Here is a 17,668-nt window from a genome sequence, read left to right as displayed (position 1 = left end):
GAAGAAAGCTCAATGCTCTGCCATCCTATCCGCATGAATCTTTCTCAATTATCGTGGTAATTTCGTTAATACAAACATAATAAATATTTACAGGCATTTCCGCACGTGTACGTGAACAATACAAGTGACTGACAAAGATTGTGTGATCGTACAATAATTTACTGGTAAAGGTGAAAGCACTCTGTGATTCTTCCGCACCAATATCGCGGATGTTTATTTTGCATAACCGTGACGACGATATGACGTCACGTTCTCATTCTCTTTCAAAAAATACTATTATCCAGGTTATACAAATATTTGAACGGATGAGGAAAGGTATCGTGTATAGCGCATCAGCGGGAGGAAGGAAGAGGTGAGGTGAGGTCAGTGAAGTACCAGTCATCGCAAAGAAGGTTAGACTTGTGGACCAGTTCAGTAAACTTCTGACGTCTCGTTTGTCAGATAACATGAATTGTATTGGCACAACTGGTTATTGCTAAGAGATATATTATTGTTTACATGACCCAAACAGCTTGAGCAATTTGTGCAGCCCTATTCATCTACAAGGAAAAGTTACACTACGAAAGACATTATAGATTGGATTAGCATTGGATTAGATTTGATTTGATTGAATGAGATTTGATTAACACGTGTCTTATTGAATATTTCAACGAAACTTGCCACAATGGGAATCTTCATTAAAGGACAGTTCTTATTGACAATCCTGTGCAATTTGATATCAATATGCGTCTGTGAAGAACGGGTGAACTCAACATTTTTCACTCCATACGTTATCGAGTGTCCAGTTGTACCGCTACCGACAGGTAATAGCACTTGCCAATGTGACCCTCCAAACATCACAGTCACATACGCCGACTCCCTTGCTGCATTTCAGCATGTCTCATGCAAATTGACCCCTGATTTAATCAGTGCTACGAATCCGGATCCATTTTATTTCCCGCGATCCAGGAAAGTGTACATTGATTGCTCATGGAACAATTCTCTTAGTTATTCCGGCTTTTTGATGAGCGCGGTAAAAAAATGTGGCGACATCGCCGAGGAAGTTGATACCGTTGGCGATGTCAATTGCTTTACGCCCTTCAACATCACCGCCGATACGTATATGGGTCTACCTGGTCTGCAGAAATTAAACTTCGCTTTAGAGGATGATGTTTCCATCAAACCCGATGCCTTTTCTCCCCTCAAAAACCTTGAGGTACTGTCATTGGTTAAACTTGATTTAAAGTCTCTTCATCCGGAGATTTTCAGAGGTTTAACCCACCTTCGGGAACTAAGTTTGTGGGATAATGACATTCGAGAACTCCCCGATGGCATCTTCAATGATCTTCAAGACTTGCAGGTACTGTCCCTCCGGAGCAATAGCATTACGCAAATCTCCCGTGACCTATTGAAACCCCTCGAATTCTTGAACACATTATACCTAGATGACAATAATATTTCATCCATACATGCTGATGCGTTCCGGTCGATGAGGTCCCTCGAAGAAGTGGATTTGTCACGAAATAACCTTGATGAGAAGTTCAGCCTGAGCGTCTTAGGGATTGAGAGGCTTTTACTCTCCTACAATTCATTGACTTCATTCACAGAGGACACTGTGCCAGGAGTCCGGGGATATACAAACTCGTTAGATTTGTCACATAACTTAATATCGTCCATTACCGAAAGGGTTTTTCAAACAGATGAGTACTCGTCTTCGCTTTCGTACGTCGATCTCCGTAATAACCGTCTCAAATCGTTGCCAACGAATGTCTTACGATGGGCAAGAAGGCTCACATTCATCGACTTTAGTTATAACTCTTTAGAGACTCTCCACGATGGACTCTTCGATATTCAGTCGAACCCTCTCGGGGAACAGAGACTAGCTGGAAATCAGTTGGTGGTTAGGCTAGGTGGTAACCCTTTTACTTGTGACTGCCGTCTTACTTGGTTTCGTATTTATGATGGCCCGGCTGTTTGGATAAGTGATCGTGATGACATCGAATGCTTTTCACCACCCAACCTGAATGGAATACCATTATTCTCAATAAGGCCTGAGCATTTTGAGTCCCCCTTGTCCGATTCTCTGTGCCCTGAACATTGTCAATGCTACGAGATTATGAAGGATCTGGGGCTTCAAACAGCTCTCCGTGTGATCAATGTCGAATGTGAATCTGAAAATCTAACACGTATTCCGCGAGGCATACCAAGCAATACTTCATCGTTGGACCTAACCGGGAATACCTGGAACACTCTTAGAAAAAGTATGCTTGATACTCGAATGCCATTCTTAAGCGACTTGACGCTTACTAGGTGTAGTATTGTGAGGATAGAAAGTGGAGCGTTTAGCCTCTTAAACTCAGTCCTGCATTTGAAACTCGACGGAAATAATGTTCACAATCTAACGAAAGGGACGTTCCAGGGATTGACTCGACTTAACACACTGTATTTAAACCACAGTTCCGTCAAAACTATTGCTGATGGGGTCTTTCTGGACACCCCAAGTTTAACCTATCTCTATCTACACGGAAACTTTCTCACCGTCCTTCCTGCTATCCAGTACTTCCCTCAAAGTCTTGAAATAGTGAGCCTCCAAGAAAACCCACTAACTTGTAGCTGTAACTTGATCTCATTACAGGGGTTGGTCAGGTACACATTAGAGGTTAAGGGTAACGTAACATGTCGGCAGAGGGACAGCACCGCCGTTTCATTAGCTAACCTCGATTCCTCTTACTGCAGGAAACATGGGACTAGTCCAATAATCACATCACTTGCATCGCTTAGTGCCATCACTGGTGTTCTCGTGGTTGTGTTCATTTGCGTTTTTCTATACAAAAAGAACAAAACGCTCATCCAGCTCATGTTACTGCGTTAATTTCCTCAAGACCCGTCTTAAGATGACGCGAACAAACCCTTTTATGTCTTCATTTCCTATTGTCAACTTTACGACGAATTCGTGCTCCGTTACTTGGTGCCACTTTTGGAAACCGAGGATGTGCCTTCTTACTCCATCTGTCTCCATCATCGTCATTTTATCCCAGGCGACACCATCGTGAGCGCCGTGGCGCAGAGCCGTCGTGTCATTCTCGTCTTGTCAGGCAACTTCCTGCAAAGTGACTGGTGCATGTACGAGTTCCGCATGGCTCACCTTCAAGCGTTGCATGATCGCCGTAACACGTTGCTCATCATCACTCTTGGAGATATCAACCAAGACTCCCTCGATCCTGACCTGAAGGCATACGTAAGAACTACAACCTATCTCGAGTCTTTTGATTCGAAATTCAAAAACAAGCTCTTTTTAGCGCTGAAAAGAGGGCGCTCGAACCGAACAACAGCACGGAATCAAATCAAACTCGTTGATTTTGATGGAATATGATTTGTCCGTCGCATCTGTAGCAATAAAAGTAATTGCAATGACGACCTTCGTCATTGCCTTGTTTTCGTTCACATTCTGCCCCATTAATATACTTATCCTCCTCCTTATCGTCCGGAATCCCATTCGTTATGTACGTAGTGTTTGTTATTCCTAGTTAGGTACTTTCCTCATGTCCTTTTCCTTTCAAATTTCGTAGGCATCATCTCTAGCATCTCATCAAGGTCACCTACTTTTTCGATTTTCGAAATCACTCATGCATAACCGTCCAGGCGCCATTTTGTCCGTTTCTGGTCCATTTTAAGGCCTTTCTATCTTCCTTCCTATCTCCACTATCCTAGATCCTACAAACTTCTAACAAATTCCTCTAGATAGTCTAAGAGATGTTCTTTAATCTGCGACATATAACCTGTCCTTCAAAATGCCATCTTCATACTCAAAATTCAAATCTGAAACCGACTCCGTCAACAATCTCTCAAATTCTTGAAAAATTGACCCCTAAATAATCTAAAACTGCCATAACTTTCTCATATAATGTCCTTTTTGTATTTAAATCTCACAGTATCTTTATCTCATAATTGCACAGAGCCATGCCAAATTTCAAGCTCCAATGGCTTTGCACAACATAAATAGCGCCCTCTAAAGTTCTGGGAATTGGCTTTCTTTCTGTGGCCGTATCTCCATTTTGGCTTGGCAAACCCGTACCCTTTTTTGGATTTAGATACTTGAAGATATGCCCTTTCCAGCCATATACAAAATTATATACCCTAACACTGACCGACTTTCAGAAAAATGCCCTCCAAATTCACCATTTTCAAGAGAATTCCAAAATAACTTCAACTTGCTCTAAAACGGCGATCTTTATACCTATATCAATGAAACTTGGCAGACATATGTATCCATATACGTGACAACTGTCTGCTAAGTTTGGTAAAATTCGAATATGTCAGCGCAAAGTTATCGCCAAAAATGATGAATTTACTATGGATTACGTAATAGCGCGTTCAATGCGTGCAATACATTGCGCGCAGTTAACAATGGTGTCAAACTAACCGCAATGAAGTGCCTTTTCGAATGATACCAAGTATAATATATGTTCACACAGAAAATTGTGAGTAAATCGCATTTGAACAAAGATCACTACACGAATTCCGCCGAGTTTCCGCCCGAATCTAACACGTTTCGGCTATGACGTCATTTTTTCAGACTGCTTTTCGCCCCTTAAACGTCCTTTTTTTTCCTTGAAAATTTGCAGTGACATGCCGAGTTCCAATACGCAGGGCACCTCTTGGCCGGATTTTTGAAATTGGTCAAGGGGGCCATTTAAGACGCCATTTTGTCCTATAAATCTATTTTACATCACGTGTTTCGATAGGATTATCATAGAAAAAAAAGAGAGTGGTTTACAATAACAACCATGAAATTCTCTTTCTAATGATACCAAATACGGCCCATAAAGAGACGTAAAGAGAGAGAGAAAAAACAATTTAACTCCGGTCATAATACAGATCCTGCACGTTTTCCGCCCATTCATTACACGCATTGTCTATGGGGCATATCGGGTTCACGCTTTTGGCCCCCAGAACGATCTTGATTGCAATGTCAAACATGCACCAAATCCCATTGGTTTTTGCACGCAGTGCTTGCAAGCCCTTTCTAGGTTCTTTCCCCTATCCCAATTTCTTTCAAACTTCGTAGGCATAGTACCATCCCATCAAGGTCACTGTTGATGCCTTTCTTTCGCCCTACCTATCTCCAATATCACAGAAGCTACAGATTTCGTGCAAATTGCTCTGGATAGTCCGAGAGAAGCTCTTTCGGTTGACACGTAGAAACATGGCGTCATTGCACGCACATCGTTCTGACACGATTGCATTTCTAGTATTTATAATGATACTATTAAGACTGTTGTAAAGGTTACGCGTTAGTCTGTGTTCGGTGAAGCAAGTAGAATCTTTATAACACAGTATAAATGTCATTCGAGAACAGTGTTTCGGACAACGGAATAGCCATGGATTTCTAAATGATTATTAATGGATGAAATTGAAAATCAAACTCGAAACTCCGAGAAGTGTAAACCCGTTGGCTTGGGAGTAACTTGCATACCAAAACGCTGTTTGAAGAATGACGCGATGTTTTAAACTGGTGCCAAGGTGACGCGTTTGTATTATGTTCGATGAACCATCTAGAATTGTTATACACGCAACACAGAATTATGTAATTCGTGAATAGTGTTTAGGACAACGGAGTAACCATGGATTTCTACATAATATGGTGAAATTAGAAATTAAACTGAACACTCCGATCTATAAATCTATTTATTCCTGTTATTTTCTGCAAAATGCATAAGTATCTGTGGATCGGGAGCTAGCGGATAAGGGGGGGGGGGGGGGGAGCTGACGGGAAATATTGTATATAAGGAGACATTTTAATGAAATATCATATTATGAGACATTCTAAATTATGACGCATGTTATTCATACGTTTGTGCTGGTAAACTGTTAACTTGATTTTTTCAATCGTTAAGAGTTCATTCTACTGTAGAAGTATTGTCGTAATTATATCTCGCATTTATAATCATGAAATATGATTGTAAATGTATTTATTCCTGTTATTTTCTGCAAATCCAAAACCATCTGTGGATCGGGAGTTAGCGGATGGGGGTGGGAGGGGGAACTGACGAGAAATACTACATTACATTATGAGAAATTTTAATTTATGACGTATGTTAAATGTAGGCAATAAGAAATTAAGGGGCACATGCACACTATAAATAATTATCCATGTTTATGTACATAGTTTTCTATTATTAAATGTTATATTGTATTTTCTATCATTTGTATTTTCACTGTAAAAAAAAGCCATTGGAAGCAAAATTTCTATGTAATGTTTGCATGCATGGACCAATAAAATAATCTTGAATCTTGAATCTTGAATCTTGAAGTGTATACTTCTTATTTCGAGATAGCGAGTAGATTGCATGCCAAAATGTTATTTGAAGAATAAAGCAATATTTGAAATTTCCATGAATTATAAAATAGGAATTCACATTTATTTCCTTTATTTAGTTGTTAACTGTATATTATGTATATATATTTAATGTTAACTTCCTTTATATACCTCACTTTAGAAATCCAGCCATCTGATTGGTCGAAATCAGAGTCGTCATTGTTAGCCATTCCCGTTAAGAAACGTAAAATGCCAGAACCGGTTAATAGTCAAAGAGTGAGATCCCTCAAAATTCCGGTTACCGTGAAAATAGTAAATGCTGCTGTGATACCCATTGGTTTACATGTTAAAATGTTCTTTGTGGAATGCGTAGCGCGGCTACCATACAGTTTATGTGCAATTAATTTGGTTGCTACATTTGCACACAGTGCAGACGACCGCCGATCTCAATTGTAGGCCTACATGTAAGAACGAGATGACGCCCCTTTGGAAATATGGAGATAAATCTGCTCTTTCATATGACACCTCATTTTTTAGTAATCACCTTCAAGATTACAGGCACTAAAGGTTTGAATCTCCATTTGAAAATATGTTTTTAAACCAATTTTGTAGATCGCGTAATGCACGTAGACTGCATAGGAATATATGCGTGCAATCTCAATGGGAAGGATTTTAGCACACAAAATGCGCCTAGAGACCTGCAAGTAATCAACACAGACCTCGATATAGCGTAAACAAACTAGATTATCATGATTGCATATTCTATGGTCCCTTTTTCGGTATATAAAAGAGATAATGACTGCTTTAATATTCGGGGAATAGTTGTTTTAAAGTCTCTCGGGGATGTTGCATCCTGATATCACCCCTCGGCACGCCTCGGGCGATGTCAGGATGCAACATCCCCTTGTGCCCATAGAACAACTATTCCCCTCATAGCATTCATTCTCTATTATACTGACCTAAGTATATGATGTGTATTTGGAATGAGAAATCATACAGCAAAATATCAAAAGTGATGTTATAAACATCTATTGTGTAGCTCAAATGTGATAAAAGGCATCAAACCACTTTTATTTCAATATTAAATTGAAACGATTGCGTTCTTATCAGTACTTTTCCTTTTAAATTGGAAATTTCGACATGTTAATGAAAAATAAAAGGACATATGTTTATTCGAAACAATTATAATGATTTTTTTGAATATGCATTTCTCATAGTTTCATTTTCTACTGTTTGCTTGGATTTCGCCCCCTCTTCTCCCTCCCTCTTGTCTTCTTATAACTCTCTCTTATACCCTCTTTCCCTAAAGGGATCCCGTAAGTTTGTCTTAGATCCTTGATTAAGCTCATGCTGCGATGATAATTATAAACCTTTAGGTCAGTCAGGAACCCCATGACTTTTACAAGCCGATCGCCTGTCTGATTATCAAGATATTTATGATTGAAAATCGAAATCGAATTTTGCGTTTGCCCCAACGGTTTTCATAACACTACAGACTATTGGTAAAACCAGTCACTCAAAGGTTTTTACTTTTTTGAGGCACTTGTTGATCATTTTGAAGCGCAATTTTTTTAGGGCTTCAATATAACACCGTATAACAGGCACTGACAACACGTAGGGCCATGCATCTCATATTTAACATTGTTAAACGATCCCTTCAACATACAGAGAAGATGCATTGTAATGCAGGGCCCTGGGAACGATTTTTCACCGGGGGGTGCTGAGATATAATTATATACACGTATACACGGGGGCGGATCTAGCTTTTTGCCAAGGGGAGAGTTTGACCCAATGACAATGCATAGCATCGTCCTCGAGCCGCAAAGCAGCGAGGCGATTTTTGGTGCTATTTTGAACCCCTGTATTGTATCTACTAACTTGCGGAGCATCATCCACGAGCCGCGTAGCGACGAGGCTGTTTTTTTTTGTTGCTATTTAGAACCCCGGTAAAAGATGTTTTCTTGGCATTTACTATCATGCGGAGCATCGTCCACGAGCCGCAAAGCGGCGAGGCGATTTTTTTTTTTTTTTGGGGGGGGGGGGGCTACTTTGAACCCCCCCCCCCGTAAGTGATGTTTTCCTGGCATCTACTTTGCTATTTTAAAGTTTGAACCCCCGTATTTAATGGTTTTCGGGCATCTACTAACATGCGGAGCATCGTCCACGGGCCGCGAAGCGGCGAGGTGATTTTTTTTTTGCTATTTTGAACTCCCGTAAGTGGTGTTTTCCTCGTATCTACTAACTTGCGGACATGCATCATCCACGAGCCGCGTAGCGGCGAGGCTTTTTCGTTGCAATTCATAACCCTCCGTAAGTGGTGTTTTCCTCGTATCTACTAACTTGCGGACATGCATCATCCACGAGCCGCGTAGCGGCGAGGCTTTTTCGTTGCAATTCATAACCCCCCGTAAAAGATGTTTTCCTGGCATGAACTATTATGCGAAGCATCCGACTCTTTTTTTTGGGGGGGGGGGGCTACTTTAAACCCCCGTAAGTGATGTTTTTCTGGCATCTACTTTGCTATTTTGAAGTTTTAACCCCCCGTAAGTGATGTTTTCCTGGTTTCTACTAACATGCGGAGCATCGTCCACGAGCCGCGAAGCGGCGAGGCGATTTTTTTTTGGGGGGGGGGCTACTTTGAACCCCCCCCCCGTAAGTGATGTTTTCCTGGCATCTACTTTGCTATTTTAAAGTTTGAACCCCCGTATTTAATGGTTTTCGGGCATCTACTAACATGCGAAGCATCGTCCACGGGCCGTGAAGCGGCGAGGCGATTTTTTTTTTGCTATTTTGAACTCCCGTAAGTGGTGTTTTCCTCGTATCTACTAACTTGCGGACATGCATCATCCACGAGCCGCGTAGCGGCGAGGCTTTTTCGTTGCAATTCATAACCCATCGTAAAAGATTTTTTCCTGGCATGAACCATTATGCGAAGCATCGTCCACGAGCCGCGAAGCGGCGAGTCGACTTCTTTTTTTCTTTTTTTTTTTTTTTTGGGGGGGGGGCTACTTTGAACCCCCGTAAGTGATGTTTTTCTGGCATCTACTTTGCTATTTTGAAGTTTTAACCCCCCGTAAGTGATGTTTTCCTGGTTTCTACTAACATGCGGAGCATCGTTCACGATCCCCAAAGCGGCGAGGCGATTTTTGGTGGGGCTACTTTGAACCCCCGTAAATGAATTTTTTTCTGGCATCTACTTTGCTATTTTGAAGTTTTAACCCCCCGTAAGTGATGTTTTCTTAGCATCTACTAACATGCGATTTTTTTGCTATTTTGAACCCCCGTAAATTATGTTTTCCTGGTATCTACTAACATGCGGAGCATCGTCCACGCTCCGCAAAGCGGCGAGGCGATTTTTTTTTTGCTATTTTGAACTCCCATAATTTTTCCAGAAGTTGTAGCAAGCTGACCTTCCCGCCCAATATCGTCTAACCATTATTGGCATATATCCCATTTATCCATGGTTTCCTTGGCAATTTAAGAAATTTAATTGTTCTACATCTATTAGCTTAATGTGTTCACCACTTCACAATCACTAATAGACAGGGACACAATGTATATCAAACTTATCTGACCTTTATGAAATGTACCAGCTTTAACATAGCTTGAACTTTATTACAGCACGTTCCTCAATTGTTCAGAAAGATACATTTTGCTTCAGCGATGTTTCGTGTGTAGGTGTTTATCTTTCCATTCAAACAACAGTGCATGATTTGTTTATAATTCAACAAAATGTTTAAGATGTTACGTCATAGATTGATGAACAATATTTTGATTATTCAAACTCAAGTACTCATGGCATGAATCACAGAGAGTTAACAGTTTGCGAGAGAGTAAGAAAGTGAATGCATCTCTCCCATATCTTACTTCTGATTTGATTTATTGGTTTTTTTATTATCTTGTATTCTTGTAGGCATTTAATCATCTTCGAGCATTCATTTACAGACCAGCAATGATATGAAATGTGGTTTAGTTCTGGAGAAGAAATATTCATCTAGATGTAAGTAAGTTCATAATATCAACTTTTGGTCCCACTGCTTGGAATAATTTTCCACTGTACATTCCTTCATGCCCTTCAGTCGGATCTTAAAAGACAAAATCAAAGACGTACGTATTACCCCGCCCCCCCCCCACTCAGTGTTATTTAGGGTACGCATATGCTCGTTTCTTTTTTTTGAAAGCACCCCCTATCTGAGGACTGCCAACATTTCCGAACCCCCCTTTCGCGGGCTTTTCGTGGGCTTTTCCTGCCCTGGAGACCCCCTAAATCAGGAAAAATGCTCAATATACCCCCCTAAATTCGGAATAAGTCCAAAGAGATGAGAGAAAAAAAGAAAAAACACCCCCTTTTTAAAGAAATCTCCGGGTGAAAAGTCGAATACACTCCTTTTTTTACAATTCTCGGCCGGACTTTGTCGCACGAAAAGTACCCCTTTACCGGACATTTTGGCAACACGCATGCGGTCATTTCGAAACCTGAGTGGGGGGGGGGGGGGGCGGGCGTATTACACTCTGTGTATTAATTTAAAACATGGTACAAGCAAGGTTTTTCTCAAAAAGCAAGTATGTGTATTTGGCATCATGTTATACGTGAATGATTACTATTGATGTTGCTCCTTGAATTTAAATCATATTAATTTGATTTTGTAAACGAAGAGTTCTGTCTCGTTTTGTGTGACGAGGCGAAATTCTGTTTATGCCACTCGTTGCATTCATCGAAGAAATCTTCCTGAAGGTTTCAACAGTGAAAATTATGTCCTGAAAAGTTAATGTTATTTGTGAGGAAGTATCAGTTAACATAATATTTATGACTTAGTAGCACCTGACATGTACAAACAAATACTAAAACACGCTTCTTTTATGTCATTATATTCCTTACAATTAACTTTTTTTTTGGTAACAATACTGTTTGATTGCATGTGTGAAACCTTCAAAGAGATTTATACGATGAATACAAAAATGTAATAAACAATTCTCTTCGAGGGATACATCTGATATGATTTTGCGAAAGAAAGTTTTAAAAAAGAAGAAAAAGGCGTCATTTGTGGCTGTCGGCTGTGTGACAATTTCGTACACGAAGCATAATGATATACATTAAATATATCAGACAAAAAAAATTGCAGCACCCCCAGCACCCCCGCTTCCCAGGGCCATGTGTAATGTAATGAACATAATCTGGAATACTTTCTGATATCCCAGAGTTTAATTCAGTCAGATAAAAAAAAAGTGAAATAACTTTTATTTATTTATTTATTTATTTATTCATGTTTTCTTTATAAAAAGCAGGGTGGTCCCATTCAAACCTCAAGGCCTGCTTTACAAGGGAGCCCTGCTGTACACAAACAAATTACATTTCAAATATCTTACAATACACATACAAATATACAAAATATACAATAATTAAAAACAACATAATATAAACAAACTATAAAACATTTTATACAAATAGGAGATTAGATGAAAATGGAAGAGGAGAGAGAGTAAACGAAAGAGAGAGAGAGAGATAGGGGGGGAGAGAGAGAGAGAGAGAGAGAGAGGTTATAAGACTGACCATTTATTTGTATCCCTTCATTTGACAAAATCTGTTATAAAGAGAGGTCCAGGATTTTGGAAACTCAACACTGCACTATTGGCAGACGCAGATGTTGTTGACTCAATAAGAGAAGAAATTAAAATAGTTTTTACTGAAAATGCAGGTTCGAGCTTTAGCAAAATATGGGAATTTATGAAATTTAGAGTTCATTGTAAGTCTATAGACATTTCCAAAAAGAAGAAAAAAGGAACGCAGAATGCGATTAGAAGAGTTAGAGAAAGAGATAAATAGGTTAACCAACAATGAAGAATGTTGTAATAATGAAACTTTACGTAGTGATTTATGTGACAAGAAAAAGGAATATGAACATTTGCATGAAGAGATTGTTCGTGGTATTATCGTTAGAACTAAAGCTAAATGGGTTTCACAAGGTGAACGTAATGCCAAACATTTTTTTTAATTTAGAAAAAAGGAATTTTCAGCAAAAATGTATTTCCAGGTTTCAAACGGCAAGTGGACCTATTACAGATTTTAAAGATATTCTCGAGGAAGAAAGGTTCTTTTATCTTAACCTATATGCATCTAGTGTTAAACAAAAGTTTTCTTGTGAATTCATTAAAAAAGTTGTTTTACCTATTAGGTAAAACAACTTTTAGTAATCTGGATATCAAAGACGACGATTTTTTTTAGGTGATCTCATTTCAGAGAAAGAGTGCTATTAAACTATTACAACTTTTAAAAAGGACAAGTCACCAGGATCAAATGGGCATCCCATAGAGTTTTATAACATTTTCTGGTATGATATCAAAGACTTGTTATGTTCCGTTTTAATTCCTCTTTGCTTGATAACATTCTTCCTTTATCTATGCGAACAAGTATTATTACTTTGTTGCCAAAAAAGGAAGAGATTTATTACTTCTCTTAAATTGGCGACCAATATTACTTCTTAACAGTGACTATAAAATTTAATCAAAAATTCTCTCATTACAAATGAAAAAGGTTTCGGGGCTTTTGATAAGTAATGACCAAATGGTTTTATTAAAGGACGTTTTATTGGAGAGAACATACGATTATTTATTGATATACAAAGCAAAAAAAGAAAATATTGACGATTTAGCTTTGAGTATTGACTTTGAAAAAGGTTTTGATATGATAAACTGGAATTGTATGTACGACGCTCTTTATGTATTTGGATTTGATCAGTATTTTATTAATTGTGTGAAATTACCGTGTACAGATATACAAGGACGAGTTATTGATAATGGGTTCGCGTCAGATTCTTTTGAGATAAAGCGTGGTGTGAGACAGGGATGTCCTTTGTTTACATATCTTTTTATTATTGCAGTTGAAGTACTTGGCTGTTTCGTGAGACAAAATAAAGATATTCGTGGGTTAAAAGTATTAAATGAGGAGGTGAAGATTAGTCAATATGCAGATGACACGGTTATTTTGTTTTAACCTTAATATTCGTAGATGCGTTAAAGTCTTGAATGATTTCAAAGAAGCTTCTGGTTTGAAAATTAATTTTGAAAAATGGAATATGATTAGACTGGAAAATCGTAAAGTTATTATGCCTGTGTGTCAGGACATTCCATTTATTTAGCCTTCAGATCATTTTACATAATTAGGTATCAACATTCCTTTGAATGGTAATTTGAGTTTTCATGATCTTAATTTTAAATCAAAATTTGAGGAAATTAAGACAACGTTGAATATATGGAATCGTAGGTCTTTAACCTTGTATGGAAAAATGACCATTATTAAATCTCTAGTTATACCAAAATTGATTTATTTACTTTGTATTCTTCCTGATCCCCCTTTATCATTCTTTGAGAACTTCAGAGAGTACTCTTTAAATTTGTATGGATCTAGTAATAAGAAGGACAAAATTAGACGCCCTTTGCTTTACAATGAATATAAAGTAAGAGGCCTTAAAATGCCTCATTTATTATCTTTTAACCGTGCAATGAAAGTTACTTGGATAAAGAGATACTTTGATGAAGAAAACAAAAAGTAAATGGAAAATGTTTTTTGCACATTCTCTGAGACGTATGGGAGGTGATATTTTTTTAGCGGCAATCTCCGCTCTGATCATTTAATGTTCAATAAATACGCAGATCCTTTTTGGAAAGATATATTGATAGCACTACAAGTGCTACAACCCAGTTAAATTCAAAGAAATTATTTCCCAACCCCTTTGCCTGAATTTCCATATACTGGTAGGCGGAAAATCTCTCAATATTAATATTATACGTTTTAATTCTGATATGATATATGTTAACGATATTTTGCGCATCGATGATTCATTTATGTCTCTTGATCAAATCCAACGCCAAATGGATTTTCTGTCTGGTTCATTTATGTTATATTATTCAGTTTTTTTCCGCATTACCTAGTAGTTGGAAACGTATTCTTAAACAGGAAAACTTTAAAATAGAAAGTTCTTTTCTAAATTATGTTGATACTTTAATGAACGAATTTCGTAAACCTAAAAAGATATCAAAACTTACTTACAATATTTTCTTAAACAAATTTTCAGCAAATAAATAAAACAGGATGAATGGCGAAGGGATCTAAAAAATAATTTAAACGATTCATTAATTTGGAAATCCCGATTTACATTACTTTATAGGTCATCCATAGATAATAAAATGAGAAATTTCCAATTTAAACTTATTCATAGAAAAATTGCAACGCAAAGTTTCCTTTATAAGATAGGTATAAGTACTTCTTCAATGTGTACTTTCTGTGAAAATCATGAACAGACGTTGTCTCATTTATTTGTAAATTGTGAAAAAGTACGATCTTTCTGGAATGTTATGTTTGCATGGTTAAAAGAAAAGAACATACGAAATGTTTTGTGCACAGATGAAGAATATTTTTTTGGTACTCTTATAATCAATACTTTTTATTTTGTCAATACAGTTATTATTTTTGCAAAATATTTTATATTCACTTGTAAAATGGAAAATGTTATTCAACTATTTCCTTCTTTTCAACAAGCTCTCAAACATTTAGAAAATATGGAACGTATAATTGCTTTAAAAAAAAACCGTCTCGATCTTCATAAAAAGAAATGACAGATATTTTTTTTTTTTTGTATTGCTGATGAGTTAACTATTACACTATATTTTTTATTATACACATTCTATGTCTATACGAACATGTTATATTACTATTAATATTATCATGTATTATTATAATTATGAATGAGATTTGTTTGCAATAAATATTTTGAAGAAAAAAAAAGAAAGTAATGAACATAATCGCGTGTAAGGAAACGAACCGTGATGAGATATACTATTATGATTAATTTGAAGGCTAGGTTTAATTAACAAAAACATGTAAAGATCGACATGGTGTTATTTAACATCCGTCCTTTTTTCAATAGGAAATTACTGTTAATTTGCTCTGGTTCCTAATGTTAAGAACCAGAGCAAAATAACAGTGATTTCCTATTGTTACGAACCAGAGAAAAATAACAGTGAATTCCTATTGAAATTCATTAATTGTGATCTCTCACATGAACTTAGAGCGAATAATCAATAATTTTTATTTCGTCAATACAGTTATTATTTTTGCAAAATATTTTGTATTCACTTGTAAAATGCAAAAACGTTATTTCACTATTTCCTTGTTTTCAACGAGCTCTCAAACATTCAGAAAATATGAAACGTATAATTGCTTTAAAAAAAACGTCTCGATCTTCATAATAAGAAATGGCAGATATTTTGTTAACTTTTTTTTTTATTGCTGATGAGTTAACTATAATATAGTGTAATAATTACACTATATTTTTTATTATAGATATTCTATGTCTATACGAACATGATATATTTATTATTATCATGTATTTTTATTATTATGAATGAGATTTGTTTTCAATAAATATTTTGAATTAAAAAAAAAAGAAAAGAAGTAATGAACATAATCGCGTGTAAGGAAACGAACCGTGATGAAATATACTATTATGATTAATTTGAAGGCTAGGTTTATTTGACAAAAACATGTAAAGGTCGACATGTTGTTATTTAATATCCGTCCTTTTTTCAATAGGAAATCACTGTTAATTTGCTCTGGTTCTTAATGACCAGAGCAAAATAAGAGTGATTTCCTATTGAAATTGGAATGTGTGATTGTACAACAGTATACTGATTAAGGTGGACACGCCTTGTTATTGTGACCTTCATTATTCCGCACCAATACCGCGGATAGTCATTCTGCATTAACGTGACGACGACGATATGATAATAAACTAGGGAATTTCAGATTGGCACGTAGACTGCTACGTGTGACGTCCTTTTAAAAAGTCGCTATTTTTCAGGATATACACATATTTGAACAGATGAAGAATGGTACCATATACAGCGCATAGCCATGGAACTGATATTTATGGATTGATATTTATGTATTGACGGAGTTATAGCATCAGCGGGAGAAAGGAAGAGGTGAAGTCAGTAAAGTACCAGTCACCGCAAAGAAGGTTAGACTTGTGGACCAGTTCAGTAACTTCTGACGTCTCGTTTGTCAGATAACATGAATTGTATTGGTACAACTGGTGATTGCTAAGAGATATATTATTGTTTACGTGACCAAAACAGCTTGAGCAATTTGTGCTGCCCTATTCATCTACAAGGAAAGTTGCACTACGAAAGACATTTCAGATTGGATTAGGATTGGATCAGATTTTATTTTATTGAATGAGACTTGATTCACACCTGTCTTATTAAATCTTCCCAACGAAACCTACCACAATGGAAGTCTTCATTAAGGGACGGTTCTTAATGTTCGTATTTACAATCCTGTTGAATTTGATATTACTTTGCGTCTGTGAAGAACATGTGAACTCAACACTTTTCACTCCATATGTTATCAAGTGTCCGGTTGTACCGCTACCGACAGGTAATAGCAGTTGCCAATGTAGCCCTCCAAACATCACAGTCACAGACGCTGACTCCCTTGCTGCATTTCAGTATGTCTCCTGCAAATTGAATCCTTATTTGATCAGTGAAACTAACCCAGATCCATTTTATTTCCCGCGATCCAGGAAAGTTTATATTAATTGCTCATGGAACGATTCTCTCAGTTATTCCGACTTTTTGAAGAGCGCGGTAAAAAAATGTGGCGACATCGCCGAGGAAGTTGTTTCCATTGGCAATGATTGCTTTACACCCTTTAACATCACCGCCGATACGTATATGGATCTACCTGGTCTGCAGAAATTCCACCTCGCTTTAGAGGATGATGTATCCATTAAACCCAATGCCTTTTCTCCCCTCAAAAACCTTGAGGTACTGTCACTGGTTAAACTTGATTTAAAGTCTCTGCATCCAGAGATTTTCAGAGGGTTGACCCACCTTCGGGAACTAAGTTTGTGGGATAATGACATTCGAGAACTCCCCGATGGTATATTCAATGATCTTCAGGACTTGCAGGTACTGTCCCTCATGAGCAATAGCATTACGCACATCTCCCGTGACCTATTGAAACCCCTCGAATTCTTGAACACATTATACCTAAATGACAATAACATTTCATCCATACATGCTGATGCGTTCCGGTCGATGAGGTCCCTCAAAGAAGTGGGTTTGTCACGAAATAACCTTGATGAGAAGTTCAGTCTGAGTTTCTTAGGTACTGAGAGGCTTTTACTCTCCTACAATTCATTGACTTCATTCACAGAGGACACTGTGCCAGGAGTCCGGGAACATACAACCTCGTTAGATTTGTCACATAACTTAATATCGTCCATTACCGAAAGGGTTTTTCAAACAGATGAGTTACTTTCTTCGCTTTCGTACGTCGATCTCCGTAACAACCGTCTCGAATCGTTGCCA

The 17,668-nt window shown here is 37.5% G+C and overlaps 1 protein-coding gene across 1 annotated transcript; it reads left to right on the top strand.

Moving 5' to 3' along the window:
- The first annotated feature begins 585 nt into the window (after positions 1 to 585).
- On the top strand, positions 586 to 7,637 carry LOC115926210 (toll-like receptor 13). The gene is made up of 3 exons (XM_030990856.1): positions 586 to 2,144; positions 3,018 to 3,217; positions 7,608 to 7,637. The coding sequence occupies exons 1-3, from the start codon at positions 665 to 667 to the stop codon at positions 7,635 to 7,637; spliced, it is 1,710 nt and encodes a 569-aa protein (XP_030846716.1). The 5' UTR covers positions 586 to 664.
- Positions 7,638 to 17,668: the final 10,031 nt, after the last annotated feature.

Source organism: Strongylocentrotus purpuratus, unplaced genomic scaffold, assembly GCF_000002235.5.
Source record: "Strongylocentrotus purpuratus isolate Spur 01 unplaced genomic scaffold, Spur_5.0 spur5_scaffold_19, whole genome shotgun sequence".
Lineage (NCBI taxonomy): Eukaryota > Metazoa > Echinodermata > Echinoidea > Camarodonta > Strongylocentrotidae > Strongylocentrotus > Strongylocentrotus purpuratus.
The sequence above is the reverse complement of the archived record's forward strand: the minus strand, read 5'-3'. Positions and strand labels throughout refer to the sequence as shown.

Bases quoted from the DNA above. Each gene is read 5' to 3' on its own strand.
- LOC115926210 (XM_030990856.1), top strand. From the start codon at position 665: ATGGGAATCTTCATTAAAGGACAGTTCTTATTGACAATCCTGTGCAAT. The intron at 2,145-3,017 runs GTGAATCTGAAA...ATTTTATCCCAG, and splicing joins CCGTGTGATCAATGTCGAAT to GCGACACCATCGTGAGCGCC. The intron at 3,218-7,607 runs GTAAGAACTACA...CTTTCCCTAAAG, and splicing joins ATCCTGACCTGAAGGCATAC to GGATCCCGTAAGTTTGTCTT.